Source organism: Oratosquilla oratoria, chromosome 9 (genome assembly GCF_046742065.1).
Source record: "Oratosquilla oratoria isolate Oo_2021 chromosome 9, ASM4674206v1, whole genome shotgun sequence".
Taxonomy (NCBI): Eukaryota; Metazoa; Arthropoda; class Malacostraca; order Stomatopoda; family Squillidae; genus Oratosquilla; species Oratosquilla oratoria.
Genome location: NC_134785.1, coordinates 77,661,217 through 77,682,768, shown reverse-complemented (window position 1 = coordinate 77,682,768; position 21,552 = coordinate 77,661,217). Strand labels below are relative to the sequence as shown.

General features: G+C 40.9%; 1 protein-coding gene across 1 annotated transcript in view; it reads right to left on the bottom strand.

Annotated features, from left to right (window-relative positions):
• LOC143028623 (protein Spindly-B-like) overlaps positions 1-21,552 on the bottom strand; it is a 36,554-nt gene that overhangs the window by 13,821 nt on the left and 1,181 nt on the right. Inside the window, exons 2-8 of the mRNA XM_076191011.1 lie at positions 14,326-14,489; positions 13,989-14,162; positions 7,543-7,710; positions 7,076-7,255; positions 3,294-3,503; positions 1,666-1,916; positions 1,342-1,532 (exon numbers count right to left, since the gene is read on the bottom strand). Of these exons, the coding sequence (XP_076047126.1) occupies positions 1,342-1,532; positions 1,666-1,916; positions 3,294-3,503; positions 7,076-7,255; positions 7,543-7,710; positions 13,989-14,162; positions 14,326-14,489 (1,338 nt within the window). The remainder of the gene's footprint in view (positions 1-1,341; positions 1,533-1,665; positions 1,917-3,293; positions 3,504-7,075; positions 7,256-7,542; positions 7,711-13,988; positions 14,163-14,325; positions 14,490-21,552) is intronic.

The following is a 21,552-nucleotide window of genomic DNA, read 5'->3' as shown; positions in this document are numbered from 1 at the left end:
TTTGGGAGAGTGTGTGATAGAAGAAAGCTGAAGATAAATATGGGTAAAAGTAAGGTGATGAGATGTACAAGGGATGAAAGTGGCAGTAGTCTGGAAGTGAGCATTTATGGAGAGCAACTGGAGGAAGTGGATAGTTTTAGATACTTGGGTGCAAATGTGGCAGGAAAAGGTGGAGTGGAGGTAGAATGTAGATTGAGAGAAGCGAGTAAATGGCTTGGTGGATTAAAAAGTGTATAGACATTTGGGAATGGATGCTAAGAGGAGACTATATGAAGGAGTGATTGTGCCAACAGCACTGTATGGGGCAGAGACATGGAACATAAGAGAGGAAGAGAGGAGTTTGAATGTGTTTGAGATGAGGTGTCTGAGAAGTAGGATGGGGGGTTACTAGGATGGATAGCGTGAGAAATGAGGAGGTGAGGAGGAGAACAGGGGTGGAAAGGGGGTTGGGAGACAGGGTTGATGAAAGAGTTTTAGGATGGTTTGGACACATGAAAAGAATGAGTGAAGAAAGACTAGTAAAAGAGGTGTGGAAGGCAGATGTGGAGGGAGTGAACACGAAGGGACGTCCTAGGATGAGGTGGATGGATGGGGTGAAGGGGGCTTTGGGGAAGAGGGGAATGTCTGTTGAGGAAGGACGGGAGAGGACAGAAGACAGGGGTGAATGGAGAATGGTTGTATATGGATGATGTTGTGATGCATGAGGTGGAATGGGTGGGGGGATGAGGTAGTATGTGTGAGCAAATTCTGATGCAGCCTGAAGAGATTTCTCCCCGTCTTCGCCTTTATGCATGGGGAGAATGAGAGGGGGGGGTCGCCGATTTAATGAAGCGGCCTTGCTGTGGATGTGCCTTTTCCTTTTTGGCTACCTCCCTTGTAAGGGGGGAAAATCCTTGGTATATGTATGTATGTACTCTACAGTTAACCTCCACCCCTACTTTCTCATTACTTGTTGTGTACATATGACCCAAAAATATTCAAAAGCTCTCTACTTCCTCCAATCTCTTACCCTAACACACTTTCAACCTACCACCACCTTACCTTTGGTACATGTCATTACTTTACTTTTGCACATATTTATTTTCAGTTTTTCTTGCATAGCTTCCCCATCTCCCCTACTAAATATCTCGGTCTACCCTCTTGCTCAGCTATACGTGTACTACAAATGCAGTGGGCAGGGGGCATGGATGGCCTTTCATCCAAAAGACACTGGTATAAGGGAAAACAAATGGATGTTCAATAGGTGTGGGGTGGGTGAAGGCTGGGTGCATGTCTTGGCTGGTTACCTCCCATATTATTGATAGGAAGCCTTTTGGTATATAGATGTATACATAAACATACCTGTGGTTAAACCTTTATTATTTGCCATTTCTTCTAGTTTTATTTTCAATTTAACCAGTTCAACATTTGCTGTGTTCTCAGCATTTGTGGCCATCCGCAATTTCTGCTGCAACTCTAGGATCTTGTCATTTAGTACAAGTTTGTCAAAGGAGACCTCCTTTAGTTGTTCTTGTAAGTCCTCCAATTTCTTCCTATTGATTAAATTTAATGAATTATGAAGTATCTATCATATACTCTTCTCTTCGCAATTGCCTACACTCATGCAGTCACAGTCTATGTGCTCAAGGTTATGCAATCACTTTCCAACAACTCAAAGCTACTCACTGATTCTCCAGGTACATTCCCTTGAAGAAGTTCCCCAGATCACTACTGCTATTTTCATCCCCTTCAACACCTGTTGTTGCAGGTGATGGGCTAGGGGTGGGTGCAATCGACAACCGTTTCTCAAGTTCTTTGTAACGATTAGCAAAGGACTCAAGTTGTGCCTTGGTTGTCTGAAGTGAGTCTTTCAGGCTGCTAATATACTGCTCGTCAGAATGATTGGTATTCTTATTTAGGAAGGAGGTTATTTGGAGCTGAAAGCAAAAGAAATTACCTTTAACATAAGAAGTGCATTTGACCTTGTGATATAAATTGTTCTAAACTATAATAATTGTTGCCTCAAATTTCAAAGAATGGAAATTATTGGCTCTAGTCAGCAATGATCACTGAGACCCTCTCAAGATCTTTCTGGAAAGAAACTTATTGCTGCTTAAGCTGTAGTAACGAGTATTAGTTTCTGTGTTACTGGCTAGAAAGGGCACCCACTGGTTCAGTCTCTCCTCAAAATTAGCCATCACCCACTGGTTCAGTCTCTCCTCAAAATTAGCCTTAAGTAGTGCCATCCACTAATGGCACCTAGTTCACTTCCCATGCCCTTCCAATCTCACCCAATTATTCCAAATCTCTGCTTAACCCTCTTGCCATGTACCTCCCTAACCACCTGACACTGAACAACCATACATACATATACCAAAGGCTCTTTTCCCCCTTACACGGGAAGTAACTAAAAGACAAAGGCATAGAAACCATTCCCACCCATTCCATCCTACATATTCCACTCCCCTCTACCCTCTCTCTTATCTTGGCACCTTCTGGATGATGGGTCATCCATGTGTCTTGTCCACTGCCCTGGGTCAGAAGCATCATGGTAGCATAATATGACCATGATGCAGCCCCACATTCTTAACCTCTTCAATACGAGTTAAATTCTCCCGCAGAGCATTGGACACCTGATGTACAATGATTCTACGATGCATCACAATACTCATGTTATAAAATATAAAGTCACTGCTGATTTACTCATTCCCTTTCACTCTGAAAAATAATAAACACAGAAAATGCAATCATGCCAATTCACAGAATTCAGGAGTTACTCAGCTACAACTACAAAACAAAAATGATCAGGACACCAACACTGGCATTCTCATATACCCACTTGCATCTCATGATGCCTATGTAGGCATTATCATTTCCAATCATGTTCTTTATCACTATCTTGGAGGATCAAAACAATTATGTACCTATCACTGGTCCCTGGGTTTTGAAGATGGGTGAGAAGGACATGATTCTCTATGATGTCTGCCTCATGGGAAAACCATTTTCGACCATCAGTCATTGGTTCCTGATGTTAACAATCAATATATCCAGTGCCTCAAATCTCTTGCTGGAGACCCATGGCCACCAGAAAGAATGTTTTGCTGTGTTGTTCGAATTCAGTATGTTTTATGACTTTATCATTTATTCTAGCTGCCACCAGCCAACCTTGTTCTCCAAAATTTATGCACACATAAACAGGGTGCTCTAATTTATAATATAGTCAATATTTGAACCCATGTAGCCTAAAGAAGGAAGGTTGGGCAGAAATAAAATGCTACCCTAACTTGAAACAACAAACTGTGATAAATTCATACCTTCATTTTACAGATTTGCTGAACCTTTAAGTCATACTGTTTCTTGAGAGTGGAATAGTTATTTGCAAGAGACAAAACCTTTTTCTCTAGTCCCTGCCTCTGGTCTTCAACTTCGGCAAAGAGAGAGTTGCCCTTCCTTCTTGGGTCCGTTTCAGCAAAACGTAAAGATTCAATCTCAATCTTCAATTCAGTGATTTCTTCTTCCTTTCTCTGCAATTCAGTAAAATTCTTGATAAAATTTCTTTAATATATGAAATTCAAATTATTTCCTTTGATCCCCCTTCCCCCCCAAAGTTATGACGCCTGACACAGGGTGCAGATATAACAAGTGGCTAATGAGATTGTGTAATGTGTGTACAAGGGAAGAAAGTGTCCTGGTGGATAGGGAGACAAGTACAAATGTTGTAGTTGTAGAGGGATCAGTCTAATGAGTGTAGTTGTATGGGTGTGTGTCAACTGAGAGGAAGAGGGTTTTGGATGGGTGTCAAGTGGAAATAGGGTGGACATATGCTCTGACTTAACAAAGACCCTTTTGGTAAGTATTGATAGAGTGATTGATTCGGTTTATCATCGTGAAAATCCCTCCATCAGAAAGCTAGGATGCTACCCCTTACAGAGGACTTTGTAGCTTGAAATTTAAAAAACCATGCCCTTGGTTCAACTCACCTGTGGCAGGGTTCAAAGCGCCATCACCTCAACCTCTGCCACAAGTAGTGACGCCCTAAGCCCCTCAAGCAGCAAGCATCCTTGGTAAATGCGAATTATGTAAATATAAATGCAGTATAAAAACTAAATATACAGTAATTTGTATGTAGGATGAAATGTCACAAATACATAATATATACAGTATGCAGTGGTAGATAGTAGTATGATAGGAAGAGTTAAGGATGTACATGTGCTATGGGGAGAGGGTGGGGGAATATCAGATCATTTTTTGGTGGAAGGTAAGTTGAGAGTGGAGGATAGATGGAGAAAGAGGAAAAGGACAAAAGGTAGGGAGGTGCTTAGAGTGAACTCTTTAAATGAAAAGGAGAAGGAGTACAAGAAGAAGCTGAGGGAGGAGTGGGAGGGAGTGAAGGATAGAGTAGAGCTAGGAGTGGAGGAGGAATGGGGATGGTTCAAGGAGGGAGTCACAAAGTGTGCAAAGATGGTGTGTGGAACAAGAAGGACAGGAGGAAATAGAAGGAAGGGTAGTGAATGGTGGGATGAGGAAACAAAATAGGAAGTGGGAGTCATATGAGAGGTACAAAGAAAAGAAAAGAGAAGTAAAGCACAAGGTAAAGGAGGCAAAGAGGAGAGCAGATGTAAAATGGGGTAAGAGTATGACAAAATTTTGAAAGTAATAAAAAGATGTTTTGGAAAGAAATTAAGAGAGGAAGAGGAGGCGAATCAAGTAGAGAAGAAAAGGTAAAAGGTGCAGATGGAGAGATGATAATGGAAGAGAAGGCAGTAAGGGGAAGATGGGCAGAATATTTTAGGGAGTTGCTAAATGTGAAGGAGGATAGGGAGGGAAAGATAGCTGCAGTGGGAAATGCTAAGAAAATGACCGTGATGAGTGAGGAGAATGGAGGAGAAATAAGGAAGGATGAAGTGAAGGCAGTTGTTAAGATGATGAAAGCAGGTAAAGCACCTGGTCTGGATGGATGCCATGCAGAATGTCTAAAAAAAGGAGGTACAGTGATGGTGGACTGGCTGCTGAGGTTATTTAATGTTTGCTGGAGAGAGGGTAGAGTGCCGGAGGACTGGAGGAGTGCCCGTATAGTTCCACTTTACAAGGGAAAAGGGGACAAGTGTGAATGTAGTAGTTTCAGAGGGATTAGCTTGTTAAGTGTAGTTAGGAAGGCTTATAGGAGGATCTTGAGTGAGAGGATTAGGAGAGGAACAGAGGGAGTAATTGGTGAGGAACAGTGTGGATTTAGGACGGGTAGAGGTTGTGTAGATCAGATTTTTGTGGTAAGACAGATATATGAGAAAGTTATAGGAAAGGGGAAGGATGTTTTTTGGGCTTTTATGGATCTGGAAAAGGCTTATGACAGGGTAGACAGAAAGGCACTGTGGGAGGTTTTGCAGATATACAGGATAGGAAGAAAGCTTCTAGGAGCTGTCAAGAGTTTTTATGAGAGTAGTAGAGCTTGTGTCAGGATTAGAAATGGAGAGAGTGAGTGGTTCGAGGTAAAGGTGGGACTTCGTCAGGGATGTGTTATGTCGCCCTGGGTGTTCAACCTGTACATGGATGGGGTAGTGCGAGAGATAAATGCAAGGGTGGTGGGTCAAGGATTGGAGATGGTTAAAGAAAATGGAGAAAAGTGGGAGGTGAGCCAGCTGTTGTTTGCGGATGACACTGCACTTGTGGCAGGATCGGAGGAGGGATTGAGGAAGTTGGTGACAGAGTAGGGGAAGATAAATGTGGATAAAAGTAAGGTGATGAGATGTACAAGGGGTGACAGTTGCAGCAGACTGGAAGTGAGCATTAACCTCTTCACTCTGGGGCAAAATCTCGCGGGCAGCATTATCTGCCAGACGTACGATGTGTCGTAATAATACTCGCATCATAAAATATAGTCACCGCTTATATCGATCGTTCTCTCTTTCACCCGTGAATTTTGATAACCATAGAAAATGTGATGAAGACAGTTTAGAGAGTATGTCATTAAGCAGGGGCAACTACAATAAATATAATCAAGACGCCGATATGGCAGCCCCGCATATCCACTTGCTCCTCATGCCGCCTACTTATGCAGCACTGTATGGAAGTGGTTAAGGGAGAGCGACCGGAGGAAGTGGATAGTTTTAGATACTTGGGTACATATGTGGCAGGAAAAGGTGGAATGGAGGTGGAGGTAGAATGTAGATTGAGAGAAGCGAGTAAATACCTTGGTGGATTAAAAAGTGTAATGAGGAATAGACATTTGGGAATGGATGCTAAGAGAAGACTATATGAAGGAGTGATTGTACCAACAGCACTGTATAGGGCAGAGACATGGAATATAAGAGAGGAAGAGAGAAGGAGTTTGAATGTGTTTGAGATGAGGTGTCTGAGAAGTAGGATGGGGGTTACTAGGCTAGATAGAGTGAGAAATGAGGTGAGGAGGAGAACGGGTGGAAAAGGAATTGGGAGATGGGGTTGATGAAAGAGTATTAGGATGGTTTGGACACATGGAAAGAATGAGTGAAGAAAGACTAGTAAAAGAGGTGTGGAAGGCAGATGTGGAGGGAGTGAATATGAGGGGACGTCCTAGGATGAGGTGGATGGATGGGGTGAAGGGGGCTTTGGGGAAGAGGGGAATGTCTGTTGAGGAAGGACGGGAGAGGACAGAAGACAGGGGTGAATGGAGAATGGTTGTATATAGATGATGTTGTGATGCATGAGTTGGAATGGGCGGGGGGAAGGGGGGTGAGGGAGTATGTGCGAGCAAAATTTGATGCAGCCCGAAGGGATTTCTCCCCGTCTTCTCCTTTTATGCATGGGGGGGACGGAGAGGGGGGGGGTCGCTCAATGTACACTTTTTTCCTTTAAGAATGCTACTGAACTGCAAATAGATGAAGCCTGTAGTGATAAAAGTGTATAGAAATTCATGATGATGATTTGGTTTAATGTCACAAACTCCCCCACTATAAGGTGGCTAGGATGGTGCTCCTTAGAGGACTTTGTCACATGGAATTTGATGAACCATGCCCTTGGTTCAACTCAATGGTGGCAGGGTTCGAACCGCCATCCCCTCGACCTTCACCGCAAGTAACGGTTCCCTAACATGAGAATATAAAAATGTATGATTACCCACGTCTAGTGCATTAAAGGAGGAAGTCAGCTGGCACTCCTTTTCCTCCAACTCGTTTGATTTCTTCTCCAATTTTTTGCTTATGTTTGATATGCTCAATTCCAGGGCTTTATGTTTGTTCTTGGATGAAGTGAGTTCAGTCTCTAGGTTCTGCTTCTCCTGACTTAAAGTTATGACTTGATTCTGTTAATGTGAAAACAAGTTTAGTGATCTAAGTTAGTGAGACTTAAATTATAGTATGTATACATATTACCAGGGTATGTGCAATTTTCACAGAGTATGCCAGCAGGTATTCTTATTTCATAATGGTCACATGTCTTCTGGAAGAGATACTGGGCAACTGACTGATTGATTGTTCATCTCATAAACTGGAATTCCATTCTGTTTGACATTCATCTCACATGACCCCCCCATCGTTGATTCCTACACCTAGGTTTAATAAAAACATAATCTAAACATGTGTAAATGACCTGGAGGTTGAGTGTTGTCTCATCCACAGAAAGCTCATGAAGGGAAGTGTTGCACTGGTTGATTCTCTCTTGAAGTTCCTGCATCTGTGATTCTAGGAGTTTGATTTGTTCTTTGCTGTTCTCGTCTTCCAGCTGAGCCTGGGAGAGACTATCCTCCAAACTGTGTACCTGGTCATGATGATATAGAAAAGTAAGCACCCAGGGAAACTATGAAAGAAACTTCTCCTCTAATGAGAGAATAAATATAAATTAATCACATACAAATGCTTACACAGGATTACAATTAAAAAATTTATAGTCAGTATAAGGCAATCATGAAAAATGGCAGGTCAATTGAGTATAAAATAATCTAGTATGCACAGGAATCGAGGATGAGAGGGATGGATGGGGTGAAGGGGGCACTAAGTAAGAGGGAAATGTCTGTTGAGCAAGGAAAGAAGAGGGCAGGAGATTGGGATGAGTGGAGAATGGCTGTATATAGATTATAATGTTATGTAAGTTAGGGAGGGGGCAGGGGATGGGACTTATGTGTGAATGATATTTTGATGCAGCCCAAAGGGACTTCTCCCCATCTTCACTTGTTCTGCATAATGGAATGTTGGTTAAATGAAGTGGCCTCGCTATGGATGTACTGTGTCTTACTACAATGTTTCTGACCCAGGGCAGTGGGTGGAATACAGGGATGACCCATTATCCATGAGGAGCTAAGATGAGAGAGTGGTGGAGGAGAATGAAATGGATGGGAGCAGGTACAGTAACCCTCCTGTATCCGGATCAATTGAGCCAATGGAAGGAGTGGTTGGGAAGTGTGGAGTTCCATGAAAAAAACCAGTCGAGAGTTGATGGTGGAGATGTGTCTAGAAAGAGAGTTGATGATAGCAAATACAGTGTTTAGGAAGAAAGTCAAGCATAAGTACACATGGGAGAGGGTGGTGGATGGAAGGGTGGTAGACAGAGCATCAATGGACTATATAGTGGTAACCAGGAGTGTAATAGGAAAAGCTAAGGATGTACATGTTAAGGCTTATGGGAGGATCTTGATTGAGAGGATTAGGAGAGGAACAGAGGGAGTAATTGGTGAGGAAGAGTGTGGGTTTAGGACAGGTAGGGGTTGTGTAGATCAGATTTTGGTGATAAGAACAATACATGAGAAAGATATAGGAAAATGTAAGGATTTTTGGGGGCTTTATGGATCTGGAAAAGGCTTATGACAGGATAGACAGGAAGGCACTGTGGGAGGTATTGCTAATATATGGGATAGGAGGAAAGCTGTTATTGTGGCAAAGTAGCATGCAGTTGATACTTTAGGGTCTATATGGGGTGCCCCTATGGACCAGAGCCACACATCATTTTGTCTATGATAGAGGAAAACTCTTCATAGAGAAATGATGACACTTTTATACTACGACTGTCCCTCCGTTATGCTGTCCCCCAACCCCTTGGTGCTGTCCTGTACCATTTCTCTGAGTATTCATTTTCTGCTGTGGGGGAATTCCCTGTGGTGGGAGAAAAGAATACTGCCACCAAGTATTTCCACTTGGATCGTAAGAGGCGATAAGAGAGGGACAGGGAGTGGGACTAGGCATCCTTCTCCTTGTAGCCCCACAGGGGACATTCCTAAACGAAAAAGTAAAGGCATAAGAGGGTCTGGGAGTTTTCCGACCAGCACCCTAAGGTTTGGGTCTTTTAATGTGCGTGGATGTGGTACAGATGAGAGTAAAAGGGAAGAGATAGGTAGTATGCTTGTGAGAAGAAAGATGGATGTGTTGGCTTGAGTGAAACTTAGTTGAAAGGAAAGGGTGAGTGTAAGTTTGGGAGTGTAAGTGGGAGATTATCAGGAGTGAAGAGAGGGCGAGGGAGGGAAGGGGTGGCTATTCTAGTAAGTGAAGAGATAGGTAAATGTGTAGTGGAGTGGAAGGAAGTTTCCTCAAGGATAATGTGGATGAAGGTGAAACTGGGAAAGGAGATGTGGGTTTTTGTAAGTGCATATGGGCCTGGCAGTGAGAAGAGTGTAGAAGAAAGGGAGGCCTTTTGGATAGATTTAAATGAGTGCATAGAGGATTTAGGGAGAAATATCAATGTAATAGTACTGGGAGACCTTAATGCTAGGGTAGGAAATGGTCCAATTGATGGAGTGGTTGGGAAATGTGGAGTTCCAGGAAAGAATCGTAGTGGAGAATTGATGGTGGAAATGTGTCTAGAGAGTTGATGATAGCAAATACAGTGTTTCGGAAGAAAGTCAAGCATAAGTATACATGGGAGAGGGTGGTGGATGGAAGGGTGGTAGATAGAGCGTTGATGGATTATGTAGTGGTAAATAGGACTATGATAGGAAGAGTTAAGGATGTATATGTGCTAAGGGGAGAGGTTGGGGGAATATCAAATAATTTTTTGGTGGAAGGTAAGTTGAGAGTGGAGTATAGATGGAGAAAGAGGAAAGGGATAAAAGGTAGGGAGGTGCTTAGAGTGAACTCTTTAAATGAAAAGGAGAAGGAGTACAAGAAGAAGCTGAAGGAGGAGTGGGAGGGAGTGAAGGATAGAGTGGAGCTAGGTGTGGAGGAGGAATGGGGATGGTTCAAGGAGGGAGTCACAAAGTGTGCAAAGATGGTGTGTGGAACAAGAAGGACAGGAGGAAATAGAAGGAAGGGTAGTGAATGGTGGGATGAGGAAACAAAGAAAGTTGTAGAAGAGAAGAAGCGAGCTTTCACAGATTGGTTACAAAATAGGACGAGGGAGTCATATGAGAGGTACAAAGAAAAGAGAAGTAAAGCAAAAGGTAAAGGAGGCAAAGAGGAGAGCAGATGTGAAATGGGGTAAGAGTATGACAGAAAATTTTGAAAGTAATAAAAATATGTTTTGGAAAGAAATTAAGAGAGGAAGAGGAGGCGAATCAAGTAGAGAAGAAAAGGTAAAAGGTACAGATGGAGAGATGATAATGGAAAAGAAGGCAGTAAGGGGAAGATGGGCAGAATATTTTAGGGAGTTGCTAAATGTGAAGGAGGATAGGAAGGGAAAGATAGCTGCAGTGGGAAATGCTAAGAAAATGACTGTGATGAGTGAGGAGAATGGAGGAGAAATAAGGAAGGATGAAGTGAAGGCAGTTGTTAAGATGATGAAAGCAGGTAAGGCACCTGGTCTGGATGGATGCCATGCAGAATGTCTAAAAAAAAGGAGGTATAGTGATGGTGGACTGGCTGCTGAGGTTATTTAATGTTTGCTAGAGAGAGGGTAGAGTGCCAGAGGACTGGAGGAGTGCCTGTATAGTTCCACTTTACAAGAGAAAAGGGGACAAGTGTGAATGTAGTACTTTCAGAGGGATTAGCTTGTTAAGTGTAGTTGGGAAGGCTTATGGGAGGATCTTGATTGAGAGGATTAGGAGAGGAACAGAGGGAGTAATTGGTGAGGAACAGTGTGGATTTAGGACAGGTAGAGGTTGTGTAGATCAGATCTTTGTGGTAAGACAAATATGTGAGAAAGCTATAGGAAAGGGGAAGGATGTTTTTTGGGCCTTTATGGATCTGGAAAAGGCTTACGATAGGGTAGACAGAAAGGCACTGTGGGAGGTTATGCAGATATATGGGATAGGAGGAAAGCTTCTAGGAGCTGCCAAGAGTTTTTATGAGAGTAGTAGAGCTAGTGTCAGGATTAGAAATGGAGAGAGTGAGTGGTTCGAGGTAAAGGTGGGACTTCGTCAAGGATGCGTTATGTCGCCCTGGCTGTTCAACTTATACATGGATGGGGTAGTGAGAGAGGTAAATACAAGGGTAGTGGGTCAGGGATTGGAGATGGTTAAAGAAAATGGAGAAATGTGGGAGGTGAGCCAGCTGTTGTTTGCTGACGCCACTGTGCTTGTGGCAGGATCGGAGGAGGGATTGAGGAAGTTGGTGACAGCTTGAGAGAGTATGTGATAGAAGAAAGCTAAAGATAAATGTGGGTAAAACTAAGGTGATGAGATGTACAAGGGGTGAAAGTGGCAGTAGACTGGAAGTGAGCATTAAGGGAGAGCGACTGGAGGAAGTGGATAGTTTTAGATACTTGGGTGCAAATGTGGCAGGAAAAGGTGGAGGTAGAATGTAGATTGAGAGAAGCGAGTAAATGCCTTGGTGGATTGAAGAGTGTAATGAGGAATAGACATTTGGGAATGGATGCTAAGAGGAGACTGTATGAAGGAGTGATTGTGCCAACAGCACTGTATGGGGCAGAAACATGGAACATAAGAGAGGAAGAGAGAAGGAGTTTGAGTGTGTTTGAGATGAGGTGTCTGAGAAGTAGGATTTGGGTTACTAGGCTAGATAGAAGTGAGAAATGAGGAGGTGAGGAGAAGAACAGGGGTGGAAAGGAAGTTGGGCGATAGGGTTGATGAAAGAGTATTAGGATGGTTTGGACACATGGAAAGAATGAGTGAAGAAAGACTAGTAAAAGAGGTATGGAAGGCAGATGTGGAGGGAGGGAACATCCTAGGATGAGGTGGATGGATGGGGTGAAGGGGGCTTTGGGGAAGAGGGGAATGTCTGTTGAGGAAGGACAGGAGAGGACAGAAGACAGAGGTGAATGGAGAATGGTTGTATATGGATGATGTTGTGATTCATGAGGTGGAATGGGCAGGGGGATGGGGGGTGAGGTAGTATGTGTGAGCAAATTCTGATGCAGCCCGAAGGGATTTCTCCCCGTCTTCTCCTTTTATTCATGGGGGGACGGAGAGGGGGGGGTCGCCGATTTAATGAAGCGGCCTTGCTGTGGATGTGCTTTGTCTTGCGACACTGCTTCTGACCCAGGGCAGTGGACAAGGTGCAGGGATGACCCGTCATCCAGGAGGTGCTAAGATAAGAGGGAGGGTGGAGGGGTGTGGAGTATATTCAGGGATGGAATGGGTGGAAATGATTTTATGCCTTTTCCTTTTTGGCTACCTCCCTTGTAAGGGGGAAAAAGCCTTGGTATATGTATGTATGTAGTAAAGCATGTGTTAGGATTAGAAATGGAGAGAGTGAGTGGTTTAAATTAAAGGTGGGACTTTGTCAGGGATATGTTATGTCACCCTGGCTGTTCAATTTATACATGGATGGGGTGGTGCAAGAGGTAAATGCAAGTGTAGTGGGTCAGGGATTGGAGATGGTTAAAGAAAATGGAGAAAAATGTGAAATAAGCCAGTTGTTGTTTGCTGACAACACTGCACTTGTAGCAGGATCAGAGGAGGGATTGAGGAAGTTAGTGACAGAGTTTGGGAAGGTGTGCAAAAGAAGGAAGTTGAAGATAAATATGGGTAAAAGTAAGGTGATGTGATGTACAAGGGGAGAAAGTGGCAGCAGACTGGAAGTGAGTATTAAGGAAGAGAGACTGGAGGAAGTGAATAGTTTTAGATACTTGAGTGCAAATGTGGTGGGAAAGCGAGGGGTGGAAGTGGAGGTAGAATGTAGATTGAGGAAAGCGAGTAAATGCCTTGGGGAATTAAAAAGTGTAATGAGATATAGACATTTGGGAGTGGATGCTAAGAGGAGATTGTATGAAGGAGTGATTGTGCCGACAGCACTGTATGGGGGTAGAAACATGAACATAAGAGAGGAAAAGAGGAGTTTGAATGTGTTTGAGATTAACTGCCTGAGAAGTATGACAGGGGTGACTGGGCTGGATAGAGTGAGAAATGAAGAGGTGAGGAGGAGAATGGGGGTGGAAAGGGCTGGGAGATAGGGTTGATGAAAGAGTATTGAGATGGTTTGGACACATGGGAAGAATGAGTGAAGAAAGACTATTAAATGGTGTGGAAGGCAGAGGTGGAAGAAGTGAACATGAAGGGTCAACCTGGGATGAGATGGATGGATGGGGTAAAAGGGGCATTGGGAAAGAGGGTGTCTGTTGAGGAAGGACAGAAGACAGAAGATAGGGGTGAATAGAGAATGGTTGTGTATGGATGATGCTGTGATGCATGAGGTGGAGTGGATAGGAGATGGGGGGTGAGGGAGTATATGTGAGAAATCAATTGATGCAGCCTGAAGGAATTTCTCCCTGTCTTCTCCTTTTCTGCTTGAGGGGTCAGAGAGGGGGTTGCCAATCTTAATGAAGTGCCCTTGCTGTGTCTTGTGACACTGCTTCTGACCCAGGGCAGTGTTCAAGATGCAGGGATGACCCGTCATCCAGGTGCCAAGATAAGAGGTAGGGAAGAGGGTGGAGGGGAGTGGAGTATGTTGGGGATGGAATGGGGAGTGGTTTTTATGCCTTTGTTTTTTGGCTACCTCCCTTATTAAGGGAAAAAGCCTTTGGTATATGTATGTATGCTATGAAGAAATGCATACATACACTTTGCTTTAACCTTCTCATAATAAGATATTATTTAGTAGGTGCTGGACTGCACTTGTAATAGGATCAGGGGGTGCTAGGGTCAGAAAAGTTTATGTATTAACCCCCTCCTGACAGTAGCCCCACAGTTTGTGAATGTATGCATTTGTACTTACCTTCTGAACATGAGTGGACATATCTTTTTGATGTTTCTCTGTCATTTCTTCTTGTGAACTTTTTAGTTCATTGTTTAGTTCCCGAAGTTGCTCTAGTTCAAACATAAGTGATTTCTCAATATTGGTCTTTGATTCTAAGTGAAGGTTGATACTATATTTCTCTTGTTCTAATGCCTGAAATATATTAAAGCCAGCATTAGTATACATCAAAAGAACACACACAATATATACATACCTTTGGTTTCATAGTGTATATACATTACTGAAATTTATATACCTGGTACATTTTTTTTCAATCTATTCACAGTATTTCATTTACTTATATAAAATGTCATACTTCAAGTTTCTGAGCATATTCCTTGATGGTGTCTTCCAGCTGCTCGTGCAGACTCTGATTCTCCTCCAGTAGTTGCTTACCATACATTGCTGCAAGGACATTGTTCTCTTCTGTAGCTGCAAGCTTCCTCTGGAGCTCAGCAATATTTATTTCAGCGTCCACATCTTGAAAAATTATTTAGGAAGTTTATTTGGCAAAGAATCAATATACATGAAGTGCAGATAATGACAAGAACACACAGTCTGAAATAACAACCACAACTGCCGAGGGTAACACAAATTATGGTTTTCATATCATGCCCAGGACAACACAAATTATGGTTTTAATATGTCATGCCGAGGATAACACAAATTATGGTTTTAATATGTCATGGGGAATAATTAAATCTTCTATCTTTGGTATTATCATCTCAAAAGGTGGACTTGTATTAGTATTAAGGGGAGATTTAGGACATGGTTAAATGGTGCAGAGTTCGAAGCTGAATTTAATATTGCGGGATTTAAACACTTTCATCAGGATAGAAACCACAAGAAAGGTGGGGGTGTTCTGTTGTATGTTAAAAACAATATTCATGCTTGTATTTACCTAGTTGTATTTTACGGGAAGGGGAGCTATGCTCGTGGTGTCCCGTCTTATCTCATTTTATCTAAACTATTTTTAAATTCATGTATTGTTTTTGCACACACCACTTTCTCATCTAACTTGTTCCAACTGTCTATTACTCTGTGAGGAAAGCTGTTCCTTTTCACATCTCTTCTATAGCTGTCTTTCTTGATTTTCTTTCCGTGCCCTCTTGTATTTCTATCATCCCATTTTATCAGATTCTCTCTATCAATAATTTCTATGCCTTTCATGAAGTTGTATTTACCTAGTTGTATTTGTGTTTTAGAGAAAGTGAAACAGGATGCATATGATAGTTTGTGGGTTGAGTTAACCCAAACAAATGGACAAAAAATGAATATAGGTGTAATATATAGGCCAAAGACATTATCATTAGCAGACGACAAACTGTTATTTCAAGAACTGTCTAGTTTCTGCAACCGGGATTTATTGATAATGGGTGATTTCAATTTTACTGACATTGATTGGATGACCCTTGAACATGGCCATATAGGTAGTCGCTTGACTGATTTTCTTGGTGACAATTACTTAATTCAGCATGTAAAAGAGCCCATAAGATATGGAAACTTACTCGATCTATTGATCACTAGCTGCGAAAGCATGGTAACTGATGTAGAAGTCGGTGAATCTGTTGCAAATAGCGATCACAACTTAGTTAGATTCAAACTCCTAAACAATTTTAGAATAGATACTTGTGTTTCTAAAATACCTGATTTCAGTAAAGCTCAGTTCATAGGACTACGTCAGGAGCTTTAGCTTACAGATTGGGAGGCAAAATTAAACGAAAGACCTGTAGATCAGATGTGGGAAATATTTCAAAATACGCTCACTAAGATGATTCAAACTTACATTCCTTTTAAGGAAAGACGTCCCCCAAATCAGGCTCGCCCAAAGTGGCTCGACAAAGAAACTGAAAAAAGTATTGCTAAAAAGAGACAGGCTTATAAGAAATATAAGTGCTCGGGTGCATCTAATGACTATGAAAGTTATGTATCAATACAGAGAGACTTGAAAAAGACAATAAGAAAAAGAAAACGACAATACGAAATGAACATCGCTGATAAATCCAAAGAGAATCCCAAAGAATTCTATAGTTACATTAGAGATAAAAAGGTTGTTAGGAATCACATTGGTCCACTATTATCTGCTGAAGGTCAACTTGAATATTCAAATGAAGGAATGTGTAATATCTTAAACAATTATTTTAGCTCGGTATTCGTAAACGAAAGACCTCAAAGTGAATTCCAAACTGAAACCTGTGAAAAGTCTAGGGTAAACTTACTACGGTAAATATAACAAAAGAAACAATTAAAAGGTGTATAGATAAACTCAAAGTTAATAAAACACCAGGGCCTGACGGTTGGCATCCAAGAATCTTAAAGGAAATGAAAAATGAAATCCATCATATCCGGAGATGTCCCAAGAGAATGGAAGCTAGCTAACATTACTCCCATATTCAAAAAAGGCGACAAAAAGAAGCCAAATAACTATAGGCCTATAAGTTTGACTTCAATCGTAGGAAAAATAATGGAAACTATCATCAGAGATGCTATCGAACATCATTTAGAAAGTAACCGTTTGATGAATGATAGCCAGCATGGTTTCAGACGGAAACGTTCTTGTGTGACTAACTCCAATTCTACAACACAGTTATCTCGAATTATGACAAAAGAAACAACATAGATTTAATATATCTAGACTTTGCAAAAGCTTTTGATACCGTCCCACACGAAAGACTACTTACTAAATTAGCTTTACACGGAATAAGTGATAACCTATTAGGTTGGACTAGTAATTGGTTGAATGGTCGAAAACAGAGAGTTGTTTTAAATGGAAAAACTTCTAGATGGAAAAATGTTACAAGTGGAGTTCCTCAGGGTTCCATTCTTGGGCCACTTCTATTCATAGTATATATAAATGATATAGACCATGGACTAAAATCTACTGTTTCCAAATTTGCTGATGATACAAAACTGTGTGGAGTGGCAAATGATCACTCAAACCAATTAGATATTCAAGAAGATTTAGATAAATTACAGCAAGGGTCTGAAAAGTGGCTAATGAAATTTAACACAAGTATATGCAAGGTAATGCACATAGGTAAAAATAACAGTAAGTATGATTACAAGTTATTTGGAAATTCGTTAACAAAAGTGGATAGTGAAAAAGATCTAGGGGTAATTATCAGTAACGACCTCAAATCATCCAAGCAGTGTATTTCAGCCTCTGAGAAAGCAAATAAGATTCTAGGACTCATTGCGCGATCTTTTGATTTCAAAAGTCCATCACTCATCAACAAGCTATATTAAATCGTTAGTTCGTCCACATTTGGAATATGCTGTTTCCGTATGGTCATCGAATCTCATTAAAGACATTGACAGACTGGAAAAAGTACAACGGGGAGCCACAAAACTGATTCCAAATATAAAAAATAAATCAAACGAAAATCGACTAAAACATATGAATCTGTTTTCCCTAAAAAAGCATAGACTCAGAGGTGACTTGATACAGGTCTTTAAGATTTTAAAGGGAATTGACAACATCAAAAGTGACAAAATTTTCACATTGAATGAGAATCAGACAAGAAACAATGGTCTCAAACTGTCCGGAAATAGATTAAATTTAGAAGTAGGTAGAAACAACTTTGCCAACCGTGTAGTTAATGAATGGAATAAACTTCCTGCACAGGTAGTGCAATGTAGTTCAGTTTGAAGTTTTAAGAATCATTTAGATAAACACCTAAGCAAGATGCTGTAATGATTATAATTTATTTTATATTGTTTTTGTTTTGTTATCATTTGTCTATCTGATTTTCATTTATTATTAGTTATACTGTATGTTAATTTATTATTATTTACTATTTACCTGTTTGTTTATTATTTAACTATACCTACGCATTTATTTATGTATTTCATTTATTTACATTATTATAGTTTTTATTTATTATTATTATTATTTTTTTTTTCGCATCCGACCTAGATATGGACCAAAAGGTCTCCTGTTGGCATGCTTCGCCTTTGTAATCCTTTGTAAGAGGATGGATAATAAAAGTTAAAAGTGGTCAGCATTTTTCTTTAAGTGGATGTTAATCATGGATTCAGGGAAGGCTACTCCATCAGTACATACATACATACATATACCAAGGATTTTTCCCCCTTTCAAGGGAGGTAGCCAAAAAGGAAAAGGCATAAAATCATTCCCACCCATTCCATCCCTGAATACACTCCACACCCCTCCACCCTCCCTCTTATCTTAGCACCTCCTGGATGACGGGTCATCCCTGCACCTTGTCCACTGCCCTGGGTCAGAAGCAGTGTCACAAGACACAGCACATCCACAGCAAGGCCGCTTCATTAAATCGGTGACCCCCCTCTCCGTCCCCCCATGCATAAAAGGAGAAGACGGGGAGAAATCCCTTCGGGCTGCGTCAGAATTTGCTCACACATACTACCTCACCCCCCGCCCATTCCACCTCATGCATCACAACATCATCCATATACAACCATTCTCCATTCACCTGTCTTCTGTCCTCTCCCGTCCTTCCTCAACAGACATTCCCCTCTTCCCCAAAGCCCCCTTCACCCCATCCATCCACCTCATCCTAGGACGTCCCTTCATGTTCACTCCCTCCACATCTGCCTTCCATACCTCTTTTACTAGTCTTTCTTCACTCATTCTTTCCATGTGTCCAAACCATCCTAATACTCTTTCATCAACCCTATCTCCCAACCCCTGTTCTCCTCCTCACCTCCTCATATCTCAACTATCTAGCCTAGTAACCCCCATCCTACTTCTCAGAGACCTCATCTCAAACAAATTCAAACTCCTTCTCTCTTCCTCTCTTATGTTCCATGTTTCTGCCCCATACAGTGCTGTTGGCACAATAAGTGCAATCTGAAATAACGTCACACACGTCCAAGAGAGATTTAACAAGAAAGAACCACCAGAAACAACAGCTATAATAGCAACAGACATAACCAAGTCATTCATTAGTTCTCAGATGCATACTGTCAGAAAGATCACTGAGACAGACAGACAACAATGACAAGATATGGCCAACAAACTTCTTAGCTGGCAGACAGTTAAGAATAACCCAAAACAACCAAACACCTGGCCCCAAAAGATTGTATAAGTGGTAACCAGCACTTGTCACCTGATAGACAAATAAACAAAATTGTTGGAGAATCCTACAACTAGCTAAGATCAATAAAGGTGGCTTTTACCTATTTAGACAAAGAAATGGTTAAAAAAAAAAAAAGTTTTAGTCACACTAATAAGGCCTACACTGGAGTATGCTGCTACTCTATGATCAGCCAGTATCAAAAAGAATATAAAAGAAAATTGAAAGAATCCAGAGCTTCCACGAAAATGGCTCCAGCACTTTCAAACCTGTCATATGAGGAGAGACTGGCTAAACTGAAATTACAGACTTTGGAACAAAGAGAGGTGACCTACTGACCATCTACAGAATCATGAAAGGCATGGAAATCCCTGATAGAGAGGACTTACTAAATTAGAACAAGACAAACACAAGAGGACACGGGAAAAAAAGAAAAAGAAAAAGAAAAAAAAGAAAAAAAAAGAAAGAAAAAAGGACAAAACAATAGTGTGTCCAAAAACCATACATGAATTTAAGGGCAAACTAGACACTGTAAGTTACAAAGACAGGACACCATGAGCAAAGCTCCCTTCCTGTAAGATATATATATAGTATATATATATAAAATGCAGAAAAGCACAAAGGATGACAACAGATTTTAGACCAGGTCTATAATAATCTTGTTATTTTCCTATGTGGTTTTCTGCATATTTGGAATCAAGTGTCTATATGATTTTTGCTGCATATATATATTGTTAAAGTTGAAAGTGTTTTGGTAGTTGTTGATTTTCTTTTGTGTATTTTCAAGCTTTCTAACAAGTTTTCGGCCATTTGGGGAAGTGGGCAAATACCAGTTCACCAAAACTATACATTTAAATTTCAACACTTTGTCTGCATTGAGACATCATTAGGAAAATCTGGAACATATAAATTACATTCATATAGAAATAAAGAACTTGAGAGGTTACACTGGTGTCAAAAATTGCAAAAATTTACAAGTATATAAAATAGACATGAATAAATCAAATAGTTTACAAATACAGATACCTGGACTGCTGGGGGACAATACATTTTTTTTTATTTTTTTTTTTTAAGAAATGACATATGAGAGCATGTGCCTTTGGCTTATATATCAGAGCCTAACATTAATAGGTGATGGAGGGGGAGGGGGTAGATAGAGGGACAGAGGGGGTGGGGTGGAGGGGGGTTGACCTGTCTTGATGGTGTCAGTATGGGGAGATGGAGGGAGTGGGTGAGAGGAGGGAGGGAGAGGGCGATTATGACCTGTCTTCATAATGTCGAAGGGTGGGGTGGAAGCAGAGGAGTTGGTTGGAGGGAGAGGGATGAAGGGAGAGCAAATTATTATACAAGTTAATGCTTGAAATCATATTACTTTGGATGTTTATACTGTAATGGGGTTATATTCTCTTATATAAATTGCTTCTAAAAGCTTGAGTTTTTCTAGGTCTCTACTATACTTGTGATTATTTAAGTGTTTTTAACTAAGCTCTTATGGGTGGCAGTTTGGACATATCAGATGTAGTCTCAGAAGGAGAATATCAATGCATTTACAAAATGGAGCTATCAAACATCACATGAAAAAATTTCACAACCAAACTGCCACCCAAGTTGTTTCTGAATAAGACCACTTTACTCCAGGGTAACATTTATCCACTATGCATAGGTTCAATGTATATCTTATGAGCTTTAGGAACAAGAAAATAAAAAATTAAGAAAAAAAGTGCATTAATATTGTGACCCCCCTCACAAGAGACCACATAGGCATCAAAATTAGCAAAATATATGCATGACAGAGAAACACTGAAGAGCCCATTAGTCATCTTGATAAATATTAAATCCATAGGATATAGGTACAGCAGCTGTACTCTGGATTTTCACGGTTAGGAGTATGGCAGTGTTCTGAGCATGCGCAAATGCAACATCACCCCTTGCGTCACTGCCATATTCATAGCCGATTATAATATTGAATACAGCATTGCATCAATTGCGCCGTAGCCACTATTATGATCTACTATTAGCCTAACCTACTTAACCTAACCAACCATATAGCTTACAATAATGTTCTTATTCATAAGTTTGAACTGCACTTTGTAACTCTTCAAACATAATAAACTTGGAATTAACTTAAAATTTCCCTGGGCCTAGGGTTTCAGTCATCAGTCATTTTGAATTTCTAACTAAGCTGGGCAGCGGTCTCACTAATTGCCGAACAAACCGAACAAAACCGATAAAAGCCGAACATACCAACAAAACCCAAACAAGGACGGTTTTTGCTCAAATGCACACTTCTATATATATAAGGTTGCATTATTTGAACTATTTTCTTTAAAATGTGCGATTTCCATGTAATATGATCAAAGAGAAGTTACGTTTTTATCCCCTGCAAAATTACTGAACACAGCTACGATTCGACCCAGCCCGCCGTCTATGATCACTGGTGGTATGGATCAAACTACACTCTTTTAAGTTTCTTACTATTGTGATAT